The sequence below is a fragment of the Phaseolus vulgaris genome, chromosome 6, assembly GCF_051622355.1.
Source record: "Phaseolus vulgaris cultivar YP4 chromosome 6, ASM5162235v1, whole genome shotgun sequence".
In the NCBI taxonomy this organism is placed as follows: domain Eukaryota; kingdom Viridiplantae; phylum Streptophyta; class Magnoliopsida; order Fabales; family Fabaceae; genus Phaseolus; species Phaseolus vulgaris.
This window is the reverse complement of record NC_143503.1, coordinates 22,413,584-22,428,172: the sequence shown is the minus strand read 5'-3', so window position 1 is coordinate 22,428,172 and position 14,589 is coordinate 22,413,584. Positions and strand designations below refer to the sequence as shown.

The 14,589-nt window shown below is 24.9% G+C and overlaps 1 protein-coding gene across 1 annotated transcript; it reads left to right on the top strand.

The window, feature by feature from the left end:
* The first annotated feature begins 7,802 nt into the window (after positions 1 to 7,802).
* Positions 7,803 to 10,158, top strand: LOC137831310 (putative serine/threonine-protein kinase WNK11). Its single transcript, XM_068638942.1, has 3 exons — positions 7,803 to 7,937; positions 8,334 to 8,837; positions 9,353 to 10,158. Exons 1-3 carry the CDS (start codon positions 7,935 to 7,937, stop codon positions 9,743 to 9,745), a joined length of 900 nt encoding a protein of 299 aa, XP_068495043.1. The 5' UTR covers positions 7,803 to 7,934; the 3' UTR covers positions 9,746 to 10,158.
* Positions 10,159 to 14,589: the final 4,431 nt, after the last annotated feature.

Sequence of the window (14,589 nt, the reverse complement as noted above, 5' to 3'; positions counted from 1 at the left end):
TTCTTTCAAGGTTGGACTCTAGCCAAGCTCAGTCAAACTTAAGGTCAAACTTAAGTCTTTTTATGACTTATGGTAAACCTCAATTCTTTTAAGGTTGGACTCCAGCCGAGCTGAAGTTGTTTCAGGATGATATTTTATGGTCGACCTCAATCCTTCTAAGGCCACACTACAACAAAGCTGGAACTGTTATGTGGTGATATTTCATGGTCGACCTCAATCGTTCTAAGATCAGACTGTAGTCGAGTTGGAGCCATTTCGTGGTCAACCTATTAATGAGTTAGTCATATTTTGAAAATGTTTGTCTTTTAAAAATAATATTTTTGACAATATTTAAAATTTTATAACTATTACGACTAAATTTAAAAGTATTTTCAAACAAAAACTATCTTTTGTTTTGGTAAGATTCTTCCTTCTTTATAATAAAGTTGTATGATTTTAAAAGAAAAAATCTTCTTTATAATAAAGTTGTATCATTTTAAAAGAAAAAATGTAAATTTTATCTTAATGGATGAACAATTCAGATAAATCTCTTAATAAAAAATAATTTTTTTAATTAATAAAATAAAATAATAAACTTAATTAATAATACTAAAGTTATTGTTTATATATTTTTATAATTATCTCTTAATTACATAGATATTTTCTCTCTCTTAATTTATTTTCAACTTTGAATATCAATAATTAGTAGTATTTTTATCTTAATTTTTTGATAATGTGAGTTTTAAAATATTAAAAAGCTCCATATATACATACATATATATATATATATATGTTAAATAAAAAAAATTATAATTATTAATTTACCTATTTAAACTAACTGTATATAATAAGATTGTTACTAAGAAAATCATTAAAGATAATTACATGTTATTTTTACAACAAACAAAATATTTAAACTAAAAATATATTTAAATTTAAATAACACAATATATATTTCCTAAAATATTTCTTTAAAACAAAAAAAAGTATTTAAATTGAAAATATATTTAAATTTTAATAACACAATATATATTTCATAAAATATTTCCTTAAAATAAAAAAAATAGTTAAATTTAAAATCTATTTAAATTTAAAGAATACAATATATATTTCATAAATTATACATTAAATTTTTATGAATCAATTATTCGACTGTCTTCTTTGAAGATAATATTTTTCTACATTCCACGCATAAAAAATATTTATTAATAGTAAAGTAATAATTTTAATATTAATAACTTTGAAGAATGTAAAAAAGAGATAACAAAATATATAAGAAAACACTTTATGATTATGAAAATTATCTTAATTTTCCTTTTATCTCGTAGGTTTTACACAATTGTATCATATTTTTTTTAGGTCAGAAATAGAGAAACAATTGAAGCTTTTATCCTATAATGTGTTTTGTAGGTTTTACACAATTCTAACATTTTTTAGGTAAGAGAAACACTTTAAACTTTTATCCTATAGTGTGTGTTAAAAGGAAAAAAGAGTTACTTCTTAAAAGTTATTGCAAAGAGATTTTCATAGAAACATAGGGATGAGGATGAATCATTAGAGACTATAAGGCTCAAAGTGAGAGTTGTGACTAATCAACATTAGGTTTTGAGATGTCATATATGTTTCATCAGACCCCACTATATATGTCAATGTTTTGGCTCAAAGCTTACGTGGTCTCAAACCATCAAAATTTGACTATCTTTTTATAAGAAACCTTAGTGTTTTTTTTTTATAAAAACTCTTAGGTTAGACATCATTAAGAAACTCAGTTAAGCTGAAACCTAAGGTAACAACAATCATCTGTCATTATATGAAAAAAATATTATTAAAAGAAAAAAAAAGGAAAAACAAGAAAATATGAGGAGACTAAATCAAAACTCATAGTTAGTTATCCAATTATCCTCTTAATCTTAATTAATATTATTTAATCTTTAATGTTTATATTTTCCTTAACTGATTTCATGTAACCTATATATATATGTTCCTGTGATTTTTTATTAATATTTTAGATAGTTTTATTGAATTTTTTGTTGATGATTAACAAACCGTATAATTGACCCATTAGATAAGTTGCATTTACTTTTTAATACAAGGTTGAACTAACTAATAGTACACCACCCTCTTCCCAATCTTGAGTGGGACTAGATGAAAATATTTTCAAAAAATGAGTGTTGATGGCTTTTAGATGTTCGAGATATCCATGACAATATACAATCTAATTTTAGAAGTTTTAATTACTTTTAAAAGATTAGATAAGTTTTTGTCATTTTTATTAATTTATTTTGTAAGTTCAATTTTATTCAAATTAAATTTAAACTAAGTTATTAACATATTCTAGGTAGTTTTACTAAAATTTTAAAATTAAATTAATTTTAAGAAATGAGAAATTCAAAACAATTTATACCATGTAGTAAGCCAATTAACCACTGGTTGTTTTTTTTATATATTAGTAATAAAATGGCAATATCATCATATATATATATATATATATATATAATATTACAAAATATTATTATAGAACACATTTATATATTTAAATATTAGTAGGCAGTGTAGTTTTTTCATATCTATTACGTCTTTTTAGAAAAATGCATTAAGGAAATTCATCATCAATATGTATGAACCAATTTACATAAAAAATTATAACACCATCTTTAATAAAAAACATTAAAACAACGAATTTATGAGGTTTTTTTTCTTCTTATAATATAGTACAGTAAGCAACTTTTTTATATTTTCTCAACATATAACCCAAACACACAATTGAATTTCTAATATCTATAAGATTTATATTATTATTATTTGGTATGAAATATTGTCTCAAACAAAACTCCATTACTTTGCGAATGGCATATTATTGAAGATGACAATTTTCGAAGAAAAGAAAACACATTCACATTATTCTCACTTTGAGAAATTATGTATAGGGTGGATGAAAAGATATATATGTAACATATCTCAACATGTGACCTCTTCTTCACGTGCATCACAACACAATTTTGCACTCAGATATTTGTTCTAGCTCATATCAACAACGAAACCCTAATGTATTGTTGTATGATTGATGAACAACTTGGTCGATTTCTTAAGTATGTGACCATGATCAGAGTTAGACCCATGATCTATATAAAGGTATATGAATTGTTAAAAGAAATCAATATCTGCAATAAACCCTAAAGAAAAAAAACAACAAAAAAACATGGTAAGTTGTAAAGGCAGCAACTACAATTCCATCTAAACAATTAAGTGCAGAAAACCAGCAAATGGTTTCTGATACTACTCATAGTTTTGGTCACAGATTTGTTCAAATCACATGTTGTTTGGTGTATCCTTTATTAATTCCAATAAGAGCAAAAGCTAAACATAGGATCACGGGAGAAAGCAAGCCTTCATCACAGTATTGAGGATTCATATATCTTTTGCCACTTAATGCTACACATGCTTTGCAAGATTCATGGAGTAACTAACACCAGATTATTATTACACTTCAACCTTTCAAAATGTGAGGGTTTTCTTTACGAAATTCATTTTCATCATCACCCAAGAAGAATAATTTTTAATGCTTTTACATCATTTCAGTAAAACGTTGCATAATTCATTTCCATAATCTAGAAGAATACGTTTTGATGTTTCTGCATGATTTGAATCAAAAGTTGCATAACTCACATTTTCATCAGCCATGACTCAAGAAGAATAACTTTTGATGCTTTTACATGATTTGAATAAAAAGTTGCATAGTTCATTTTCATCAGCTAATGCTTTTACATGATTTGAATAGCTCACTCTAAAAAACTAAATTGTAATTTAACACACAAGTATAAACCATTTAAAGTTATGTTCAAATTTTTAAAAATATTTTTTCATATGTCAAACTTAAAGCATATAAATATATGGAGTGATTAGGAATATACGGAGGTCAGCTATGTTTCTTGGTAGTTGTAATTCAAAAGGATCATCATGTTTTTTTGGAGTGTATTTTCGTGTTTTTGGATCGTACTAAAAAATATTATTAAATAACAGATTTAAAAATAAAAATTAATTAATCACTATATTAATTAAATCAAATATAAAAAATTATTGACATTTAAAATATTTTTTATTATTAATAAAAATGTATAAAATAATTTTTAAATTAATTAATTATTTTTTTATTTTTTAAATTTGTTTTTTTAAATTTTATATACGAGTTGAAACATTCTTAATAAAAAATAATTTTTATTATTAATAAAAAATTATAAAATAATTTTTAAATTAGTATCTAATTTTTAATTGATTAATTATTTTTAAATTTATTTTTGGAGATTCTATATACGAAACATTCTTAATATTTTGTTATTTATTTTATTTTTTGTTGTTAATTAAAAAAATAGTAAAGAGTGATTTTTTGGGAAGCATTTGCTTGTGAAGTTGGAAGCAAAATATGTCTTGCCATGCTTGATCTTTGCGATATTATGATTCAGGTGTAAATCAAACGTCTCTCAAACTCATTTTCATGATCTGAAAATAGAGATAACTTACTTTTGATCTGCAACTTTTATGAGAAAATTATTCAGAATATTGAATAGTCGACATAAAGTTTATCACACTAATGTTGATTTATCAAGTAATATACAATTTTTTAGTTGTTCCATATCAGATTAAAAATATTGTTCTTTTTTACTTAACCACATTAGTATAGTCTTTCACTTATGGTTTGTTTCATTTTCTAAAAAAATCTTTTAAGTTTGGGAATTTTAGCTTAAACTATAAAAAATACAATTTGATCCTTGATTTCACTAATTTTTTTTGTAATTAAATAAATTGTGATTGTTTACCAAAAATAAACGTTAGTGATGATTTTAAAAATCTTACAAATTAGGTAATCTAATCCAAAAATTAGTTAGTAAATAATTGGCGCATTCTCACGGATTATTTGACCGATCATGCGTATATTTGTTAAATTATTATAAAATAGTATGAAATTTAATTAGAAAAATATTTATCATTTAAAAAGTAACAAGAATAATACCAATTAAATATTAAAAACAATAGTTATGATTATTGTCTAGCTGACTAAAAATTAATAACATGTTTTTATTATTATTACTCGTATATGAAGATATTTTTTTACAACTTTTCTTTCTGTATTTAGTGGAAATTGAATGTATACTAAAATTTAATAACATAAAATTGAATGTATATTAAGATATATACTTAAAACTTTAAGAGAATAGTATCTGTTTTTTTTTTATTGTTCATCTGAATCTCGAAACATGAATCAATTTATGTATAAGCTTTTAAAATTTTAATAAATTTGTTAATGTTTTCATTTATATATTATTCATCATTTAAAGTATTACTTGAATGTTTTTACTTCATGAGATACTAACCATTACGCAAAATTAAAGTATTCAACTTGAATTTTTTGCTCTCCTTGTAACCATATTAAAAAAATAACCTTATTGATATTAATTGTTTACATTATTTGTTGAAAAACATTTCTTTATTCATTTAGAATAGTAATCCATCAAAATTAATAATTAGTTAATATATTAAATACAATTAACAACGGAAGTAGTATTATATATTTATTAGAAGAATTTTTATACATTTAAAGGAATTAAATATATATTGAAATTAACTATAGAACATTAATATCATACCCCCATTTACATATATCTCTAATTAATTTATGATATAACTATCATTTATATATGAAAATAATGAATAGGTTAGGGCTCTTGTATTATTTTGCAACAAGTTTTTAATCTTTAATAAAATTAAATTCTTCAATTATTATTACTTAACAAGTGGTGTTTTTCTTATCGACAATAAAAAATAAATAAATGGGTGATCCAACCCTTATACAGAATAATAGACATAAGTCACTCCCACCTAAAAAAAAAACTTCACCAGACACTTATAATTAAAAACACTCCTGACTTTACTCAGAAAATCCCTTAAAATATAAGTGTCTGAGCTCAATAATATGTCAAGAAACCATCCTCATATAGACCAAAAATTTGAGAGACCAATCAGAGAAAGAGAAATACCCAGAGAGAAACTTGGACGTAATCTAAGACAAAGCTTTACTTGAACCAAGACAACCACATCTAAACCATCAACTACTCCCCTTTAAAGCCTTTAGCAAGTGGTGTACTATAATAAGAAAATTGAGTAGTCAATATATATTTAAAAAAAATCACTAAAAAAATCAATAAATATAAATTAATTTAAAGATAAAAAATAATTAGTAATTATATTACTAAGTTAAACTAAAAAATTATTGATACCTACATTAAATTTTATTATTAATAAAAAAATTATAAAATAGTTTGTAAATTGAGATCAAATATCAGTTACTTAGATTTTAATTATTTATTACTTTATATTTTAAATTAATCTTGACTAATTTTATAATTTTAAAAACTAGAGACTAATAAATTAATTTATTAAACTAATTTTTCAGTTAGTGAATAATTTATAAATTATAAATGATGTAACAAATAAAACTAATACTATTTAATTCAATCTATTATTTTTTGCTGAAAAAATTCTTTATTGTTGCGGAATTTTAATTTTAATTATAAATATATAATTTGATGCTTGATTTTACAATTGATTTAAAACTACCAAAGGATAACCATCCGTGATTATTTTAAAAATCTTAAAAATTCAGTTATTTCTTACAAGTTAAAAAGGATAAGCATCAGTGATGATTTTAAATTTAGTTACAAATCATCATATTTTCAAACATATTATTAGTTTAACCTAATTAAAATAAATTAACAAGATTAGCCTACTTCATATGTTATCTACCTTTTCATATACAAATAAAAGGTCAATAAATGGTTATTAATTGGTTGTGTTATGACTATTAATTTTCAATATATCGATATTCTTAATCTAAAATCTTAAAAGAACTAATTTAGAAGAAACATTTAAAAAATAGTACAAATTGCATGATATTATGAAATTTCATCTCATAATAGGATTCCTGCACCTTTTTCTTTTCCTTTTCAACAGATTTTCTTGGAAAAAAGTTAACACCATGAAGCTGTAGGGCACAATAAAGTTAGAAACCTGAAAAAAAAAAACAGAACCAAATTCAATTATGAGAGGCAAAAAAATCCTTGATTTTGTTTTCCTTTAAATAAATACTTTTTAAATACAAATGTACAAATGTACATGACAAATACAAATGTACTGACTTTGTGTAGTAACTATTTTAAAAATGATATAAAAAATGATGGTAATTTTATTTTTTTTAATATTGTCACTCCTTATCATCATACTCTATTTTTGAACATATAATTTATGTCTTAAATTTATGATAAATAGTTTATATTATAGTATAAAATTATTTGCAATTATTGATATCTTTTAAATAGTATAATTAATTTGAAAGCAAAGATAAAAGTCGAAAGATATAAAAGATTAAAAATATATATCTAAAAACATCTTTAATCTTTTTTAATTCGAGATAGTTAGCAGAACAGATTTTGTTTACAACTTTTTTATTTATTTTTAATTCAAGATAGTAGTTTTAATTTGTACGTTTTTTTTTACATATTGTGCAAAGTGAATTTATTTTAGCTTTTTTTGTTTCTTAAACAGTGCTAGTGAATGCTAGTTTGAATCATTTTAAAAAAAGATCTGAACAACAAGTAATTAAGTTAATTTAATTTGAGTTGATATGGATAATGAAAATTTTATTTTGTATTTTTTTTCGTTATCATCTTTCACCAATTAGAAAAAGATTATGTAAAACGGTTTCTGATATCTAATAATTAATATCTAATCTAATCCTAATGAAATTACCCTTTTAACTAACGTACCCTCCTTGATTTTGCGTGTATATATAGTTTCCTCCAATACCTTGCTCTTTCTTGTTTTTGTGTCTCATTCTACTTCTTCTCACATACTTGTTTTCTTCAGCTCCTCTTTCTTCTTCAAATAGCATTTTTTTCTTCTTCATGGTAATCATCATCACTTCGTTTCCTTTCTCTATTCTGCATTATGTATTGTTATCAATTTCTCATGTAATTCTGCTAATGTGCTCAATGATCTCCATAACCATAATGAGATTTGATTTCTGTTTCATTAGTTGCCTCTTGGGTTAATTTTGATCTGATTTTCATGCATACCAACTAGCCAGTTCTTTGTTTTTTTATTTTCTAACGTGGAAAGTAAGAATCTTTATATGAATTTTGATGATGGGTTGGTTACTTTTTTCCTTTTTTCTCTCCAACAAACTATGGTAACAGATGATTTTTGTACTCTGAAAATGAGACCTAGAAAGAATTTTGAGTGTGTAATTAGTTAACTTTTTGCCCTTTATTTTGATTGTGTTGTGATTAATGTTTTGGTGCTAGATGCCAAGTGTTAAGCCTGATGCATCTGACAGAGACTCAGAGCCATTTGTTGAACTTGATCCAACTAGAAGATATGGCAGATACAGTGAACTTCTGGGATGTGGTGCTGTGAAAAAGGTATACAGGGCATTTGATCAAGAAGAAGGGATAGAGGTGGCTTGGAACCAAGTGAAGCTGAGGAACTTCAGTGATGACCCTGCAATGGTGGAAAGGCTTTACTCTGAGGTGAGATTGCTCAGAAGCTTGACCAACAAAAACATCATATCCCTTTACAGTGTTTGGAGGGATGAGAAACACAACACTTTGAACTTCATCACTGAGGTCTGCACCAGTGGGAATCTGAGGGAGTACAGGAAGAAACACAGGCATGTGTCCATGAGGGCCTTGAAAAAGTGGTCCAAGCAGATTCTGGAAGGGTTGAATTACTTGCATGTGCATGACCCTTGTATCATCCACAGAGACCTCAACTGCAGTAATGTGTTTGTCAATGGGAACACTGGCCAGGTAACATTCTTTTTCCCAGATCATGTTTCCTTAACTGTGAAGTTAAAAATCAACCAAAAGACAGAAAGTAATAAAAATTATGAAGCTTTTACAAAAACTGTCTGCAGCTGTTATTTTGGTCGCAATGTCAAGGTTTTTGAAGTGTTGGTGACAACAATTGTGATTTTCACCGACCACATTTATCCATGGTTTTTCATAATATCAAGAATGTTGATGAAACTAATAACGGATATGCAAAACCTTGGAAATTAGATTACTAATGCTTATGGTTTTAGGAAATCTGCTTTCATTAGATACATGTTTAGGTATAATCATTGAACTTTAGCAAGAGGTTAGTTTCTTAAATAAATCTCAATATTTGAGAGATTAATACCCAACTCTTAGCCTATGGACATTCTAACTTCAGCACTCATGGTTTAATCAGTATAGTTATGAACTTATGATTTTTTTGTTGCTGTTTGTTGCAAGATGTCATAACTGATTTTATTTTATTCTTGTTTCATTTATATTCTTAGGTTAAGATTGGTGACTTGGGTTTGGCAGCTATTGTGGGGAAGAGCCACTCTGCACATTCAGTTCTTGGAACACCAGAATTTATGGCACCTGAGTTGTATGATGAAGACTACACTGAAATGGTTGACATATACTCATTTGGAATGTGTGTGTTGGAGATAGTAACACTAGAGATTCCATATAGTGAATGTGACAATGTTGCCAAGATATACAAGAAGGTGTCATCAGGTGTGAGACCTGAAGCCTTGAGCAAGATCCAAGATCCTGAAGTGAAGGCCTTCATAGAGAAGTGTCTTGCTCAGCCAAGGGCTAGACCTTCTGCTGCAGAGTTGCTCAAGGACCCTTTCTTTGATTTACATGATTATGAAGAAAATGATGACTCTAATGCTTCATGACCAAAATTATCTCATCTATAGTTTTCAAGATAAGATATTGATATGCTATTTTCTTTTTATAAAATGTGATTTATCCTTTTTTGAGTTGATAAGTCAATTGGGATAGGCTTGATGACTATGCCATTGCGTTTATTTTTATCTTAGTTAGGCTGTTTAATTGGATAAGGGTTGAACAATTTGTGAAGAATGAAGATACAGGGGAAGTGCTTGGTGTGAGAAGTCTTTATTCTTCCCTTTGGATGGCTGATAAATTGGACTTGTGGTGAAGGGTGTGTTGAATTGGAGATGTTGTCATTTTGTACATTCAAAAAGTATGAAAATTTCAATATTTATTAGTAAAAATTACAAGTGCCAATCTTAAGTGTATGTGATGGCAACACCTAAGAAAATGAATGGAGAATTAGTTTCTGTTCCATGCTTTTCTATGTGCTAGATACAGACAATGGTTTTCAGCTATGCTATAGTAGTTCAAAATTCATTGATTTGCATTAATTTCTTGGAGTGATCATCTGCATTTTGAAAACATCCCTTCTAATTAATAATACATGTATTTTTTATGTCTAAAAAAAAGTTGCCATTTTAAAGAAAAAGGGCTATTTTTCAACAATTTTTTCATTTATAGGTATTTCAGTTTCAATATTCACATAAGGTTTATAATTACAAGTAAACTCTTTTAACAAGGGTAGTTTTTTTTTTGTCAAAGAAAGTCATTTCATTGGAGTAATTTATGAGACAAATAATACAAGAGGAAATTAATTATAAGTAAATCCAATCAGCTAAGAATTCAAGAGCTTTATTTTGAGGAAATCAAAAGCTATGAATTATGTGTTTCATTGCCTCCTCTTAGTCATGATAATCAAATCTTGGAACAATCAAAAGCAATGGAAATTGAAATCTTAAACAACTTGATTTGAAGTCAAAAAAACTGTGCAGTCAAAAGTTTGAATAAGGCTTTAAGCAAAATCATAGAAGATAAGAGCCAGCCCAGAAATGATAACTTCAACAAGCAATTGGGGTTGTTCAAATTTGGGCTACTGACTTTTGAAGGAGGACAAAGGTCCATAATAAAGGGAAGTGGGTGTGACTAAATTAATACCTCCATTCCAAATTATCTCAAGTTTTAAATTTTTTATATGTAGATTAAGAATAATAATAATAATAAATATGTTTTGTGGTATGTTTTTGTTAAAGTGGTCTTACTATTTTAATAGATACATTACCTTTATTTTATTTATTAATAATTAATTATTGGGGTAATTTACGTGAAGACAAATTAAGAAAAATATAATTGACGATAAAACATTTTAAATTGAAAATATCAATTATTTTGAGATAAATTTGGACAGGTTTTTTTAGTTTTCTTAACAAACAAGAGCAATGTTAGATTTTGACTTCAAAAGGTCTTCGTTAAAAGAAAAAATAATAAATAATATTGTAATCGGTAGGTTTTCGTAGGACGGCTGCCAATAATCAGAAAATAATATTTAATTGATTTTTTTTTCCCTTTCATATGGCACTTTTAGATCAACACTCAAGAAAGAGTGTGCTTCAAAATTGAACCTATATAAATAATTTTCTTCTTTAACACTTTCACATTGCTCAAATGTTCTTCGTCTTCCACTATATCTTGAAAAATATAAGAAAATGGATTAAATTATGAGTAGTGTATAGAATTGCTTTTTTTTATCAGCATAGTGTATGGAATTGTATTTTTTTATAATAAAATAAGTGTATGCAATTAAATTTAATATGTAGTTAACCTTAATTCAATTAATGAAGTCTATTGTTATATATATATATATATATATTTAAATGGGTAGTGTAGTTAGTAATGAGAGCTAAATCATTGAGGACTCTACATTTTGGTTGAAGATAAATTTGTTTTGAATAGATTAAAAAATAAAAAAGGAGGAGAAGCTTAACTTAGCAACTAAAGGGTGTGGAAAAAGTCTACTCCTTCTTACTTTCTCAAAGAAAACAAAACTCTATTCCCTTTCCTCATTCATCTTCTTCCTATCTTTCTCCTTCTCTCCAAAAGACAATTTCTTCTTCTTCATAAACAAAGAAAAATTTGACCCTCCAAGTTAGAAAAACCAATAACCTAATACCAAATTTTGAGTTTAGGGTTTAGGCTTTTCTTATTTTTCTTCTCATCACCATATATGCATGCAAGGGTTGGAGTGTTCTGGGTCTTTGGGAATCTTGGGGTTTTGAATTGGATTGTTTAATAATTAAGACTTGAATTTTTGAGGTGATCAAGAGCATTTTAAGTGTTGTAATTTAATGTTGATGGCATGATTTTATTATAATGTTGTATAGTAATGAGTAGTTGATGATTTTACTTGGGTTGAGAAATGATTGGATTAGATATATTATATAATTGTGTGAGGGAAGTTATAGAAGTGGTGATTTAATGTATTATTTGAGTATATCAAGAGTATTGAGTTACAAATCTATCAAAAAAATAGTATATTTATTTTCTTTGTGGATGACCTAAAATATATAGATGAATGTATGAAGTAATGTAAAATTGATAAAAGTTTTTTCTACTCCAATCTTATAGAATGAGTGCAACAAGGAAGTATTATAATATATTGTGGATTGCAATTGGAATAAAAAATTATGAATTGTAATTAGAATATTTTTTTTTTTATTTTGATGCTCATGGATCATAATTTAACTTTTAATTTCTGGTGAAATTATTCAATACCATCTTTTAAAAAATTATAAAGTTATATATAAGATGTAATGTTTTTCATATCTCTATTTTTATGCAAAATTGATTTTCGTCTCTAGTGTAAATTTTAAATATCTTAAATTATAATATTATTGTTAGTTTTTTTTACATAATAAATAAATTTCAAGTTGACTCATAGTTTACACTTGAAAATTATATATCATACTATTCACACTAAAAAATAGTTTATTTTTATGAAAAAATATTAATAAAAATTTATTATAATAATTTTCTTACTAAGAAGTTTAAAGTTTGAATTATAAAGAAAAACAAATTTCACATTATAATTCATAAATTAAAAACATATTTAAGCAAATGTGACGTGATTCCTTGATAGTCTTTATCAAGATAGTAAATATTACAACTAATATTACGTTATATATATTCTTACTTTTAAATTTTGAAATACAATTATTTAGTTTGTGAACCCATACGTTTTTGTTGACTTATATTTTTCTTGTGAGATTATTTCAGGTAGGATATTTTGAAAACTGTTTACAAGAACAAATTTTCATTGATTTTAAACACTTCATTAAAATAGATCAAACATATGTAAAATAAAATAAAATTATTATAGTTCATTCCATAATAATAGTCATACATATATTTTTTAAACAGAAGGATTTAAAAAAAAAAAAAACTTGCTTATAGTACCAAATATTCTCTAAGTTTCTTCCGACTTTACAAAATTATTATTTTATCCTAAGATAATTTAACCTACATATTTTTCTCACTGATTTCATACATATAAAAACTTTAAAAGTTATAATTTATAAAGTGATATTAATATATATATATATATATATATATATGTATATATATATATATATATATACTACTTTTATGATTACAAAAACTATGAAAAAAATTATGGCTATGTATGCGTATTACAAAACTAGGAGCAAAGCTATATAGAAAATGAAAAACTGAAAACGTTAACCTAGTTTAATAAATATTAAATCTTTAATAAATTATCCATTAAAGTAACATAAAATGTAAAATAACAAATGTATCCATATTTATATGATATTTTTTTATATATAAATTTCATTTTTATTTTTTATGGTTAAAAAATCATTTTTTTGAGACGTTTATAATTATATTTTTAAAACTATTTGTTAATTATTGTTTTTTTTATTTGTAGAATAATTATTTGTTAATAAAATATTAATTATTTGTAGATTAATTTTTAGTTTCAATTTTTATATTTTTTATAATATATATTCTAATATTAATCTTATGTTATATCTTACAATATTTTCAATTAAAATTAAAATTAAGTAAAAATAATAGATACTTAAGAAGATATTATATTAGTTAGTGCATCGATGAAAGTAAATATTCAAAAATAAAATTAATAAAAAATAGAAAAAAACAGAATAAATATATCATTATTAATTTCTTAAACTATAATAAATATTAACAAAATAACTATTAGAAATAATATAACAATTAAAATAAATAACATAATATACCCAGGAAATCATGAAAAAAATCAAATGAATAAATAAATAACTTACCTTATTAAAAAAAGTTTAATAATTATTTCGAGGATAAAAATAAATAAATATAAAAAACTAGAAATTAGCATTTTAAAGAGCATACTTTCACTTTTCAAAAAACACTGAAAACTATCATGGAATATCTATTTACTCAATACTACTAATTAGACTAAAAACACAATTTCCAACTACTAAAAAAATTAGATTTACGTAAAAGAAATATATCCAAACATAGTTGAAAACGACAAAGACATTTTTTTAATATTTAAAATGAGTACGTGTCATTAATAGTTATGGAATCTTTATATACAAACTTGAGAATGTAGCATAGAATAATTTTATTTTATTTTTCATTTTAATGTCTTAAATGCATGAGATCTCACTTCAAGAAAAAATGAGGAGAGAAAGTGGCATATGACCACTAGTTTTGATACTTGATAGTGAAAAGTCGTTTTCTCTTTTTTGATATGTGTAAAATGTGTTGTCCTTTTCCTTTTGTTTAGCTTTTATTGCACAAGTTTTGATAAGTTCACTTCTTTTCATCTCAGTTTTACCTAAATGCATGTGAATGCATCAAGTTATAAACTTAAAAATTGAGTTGTACA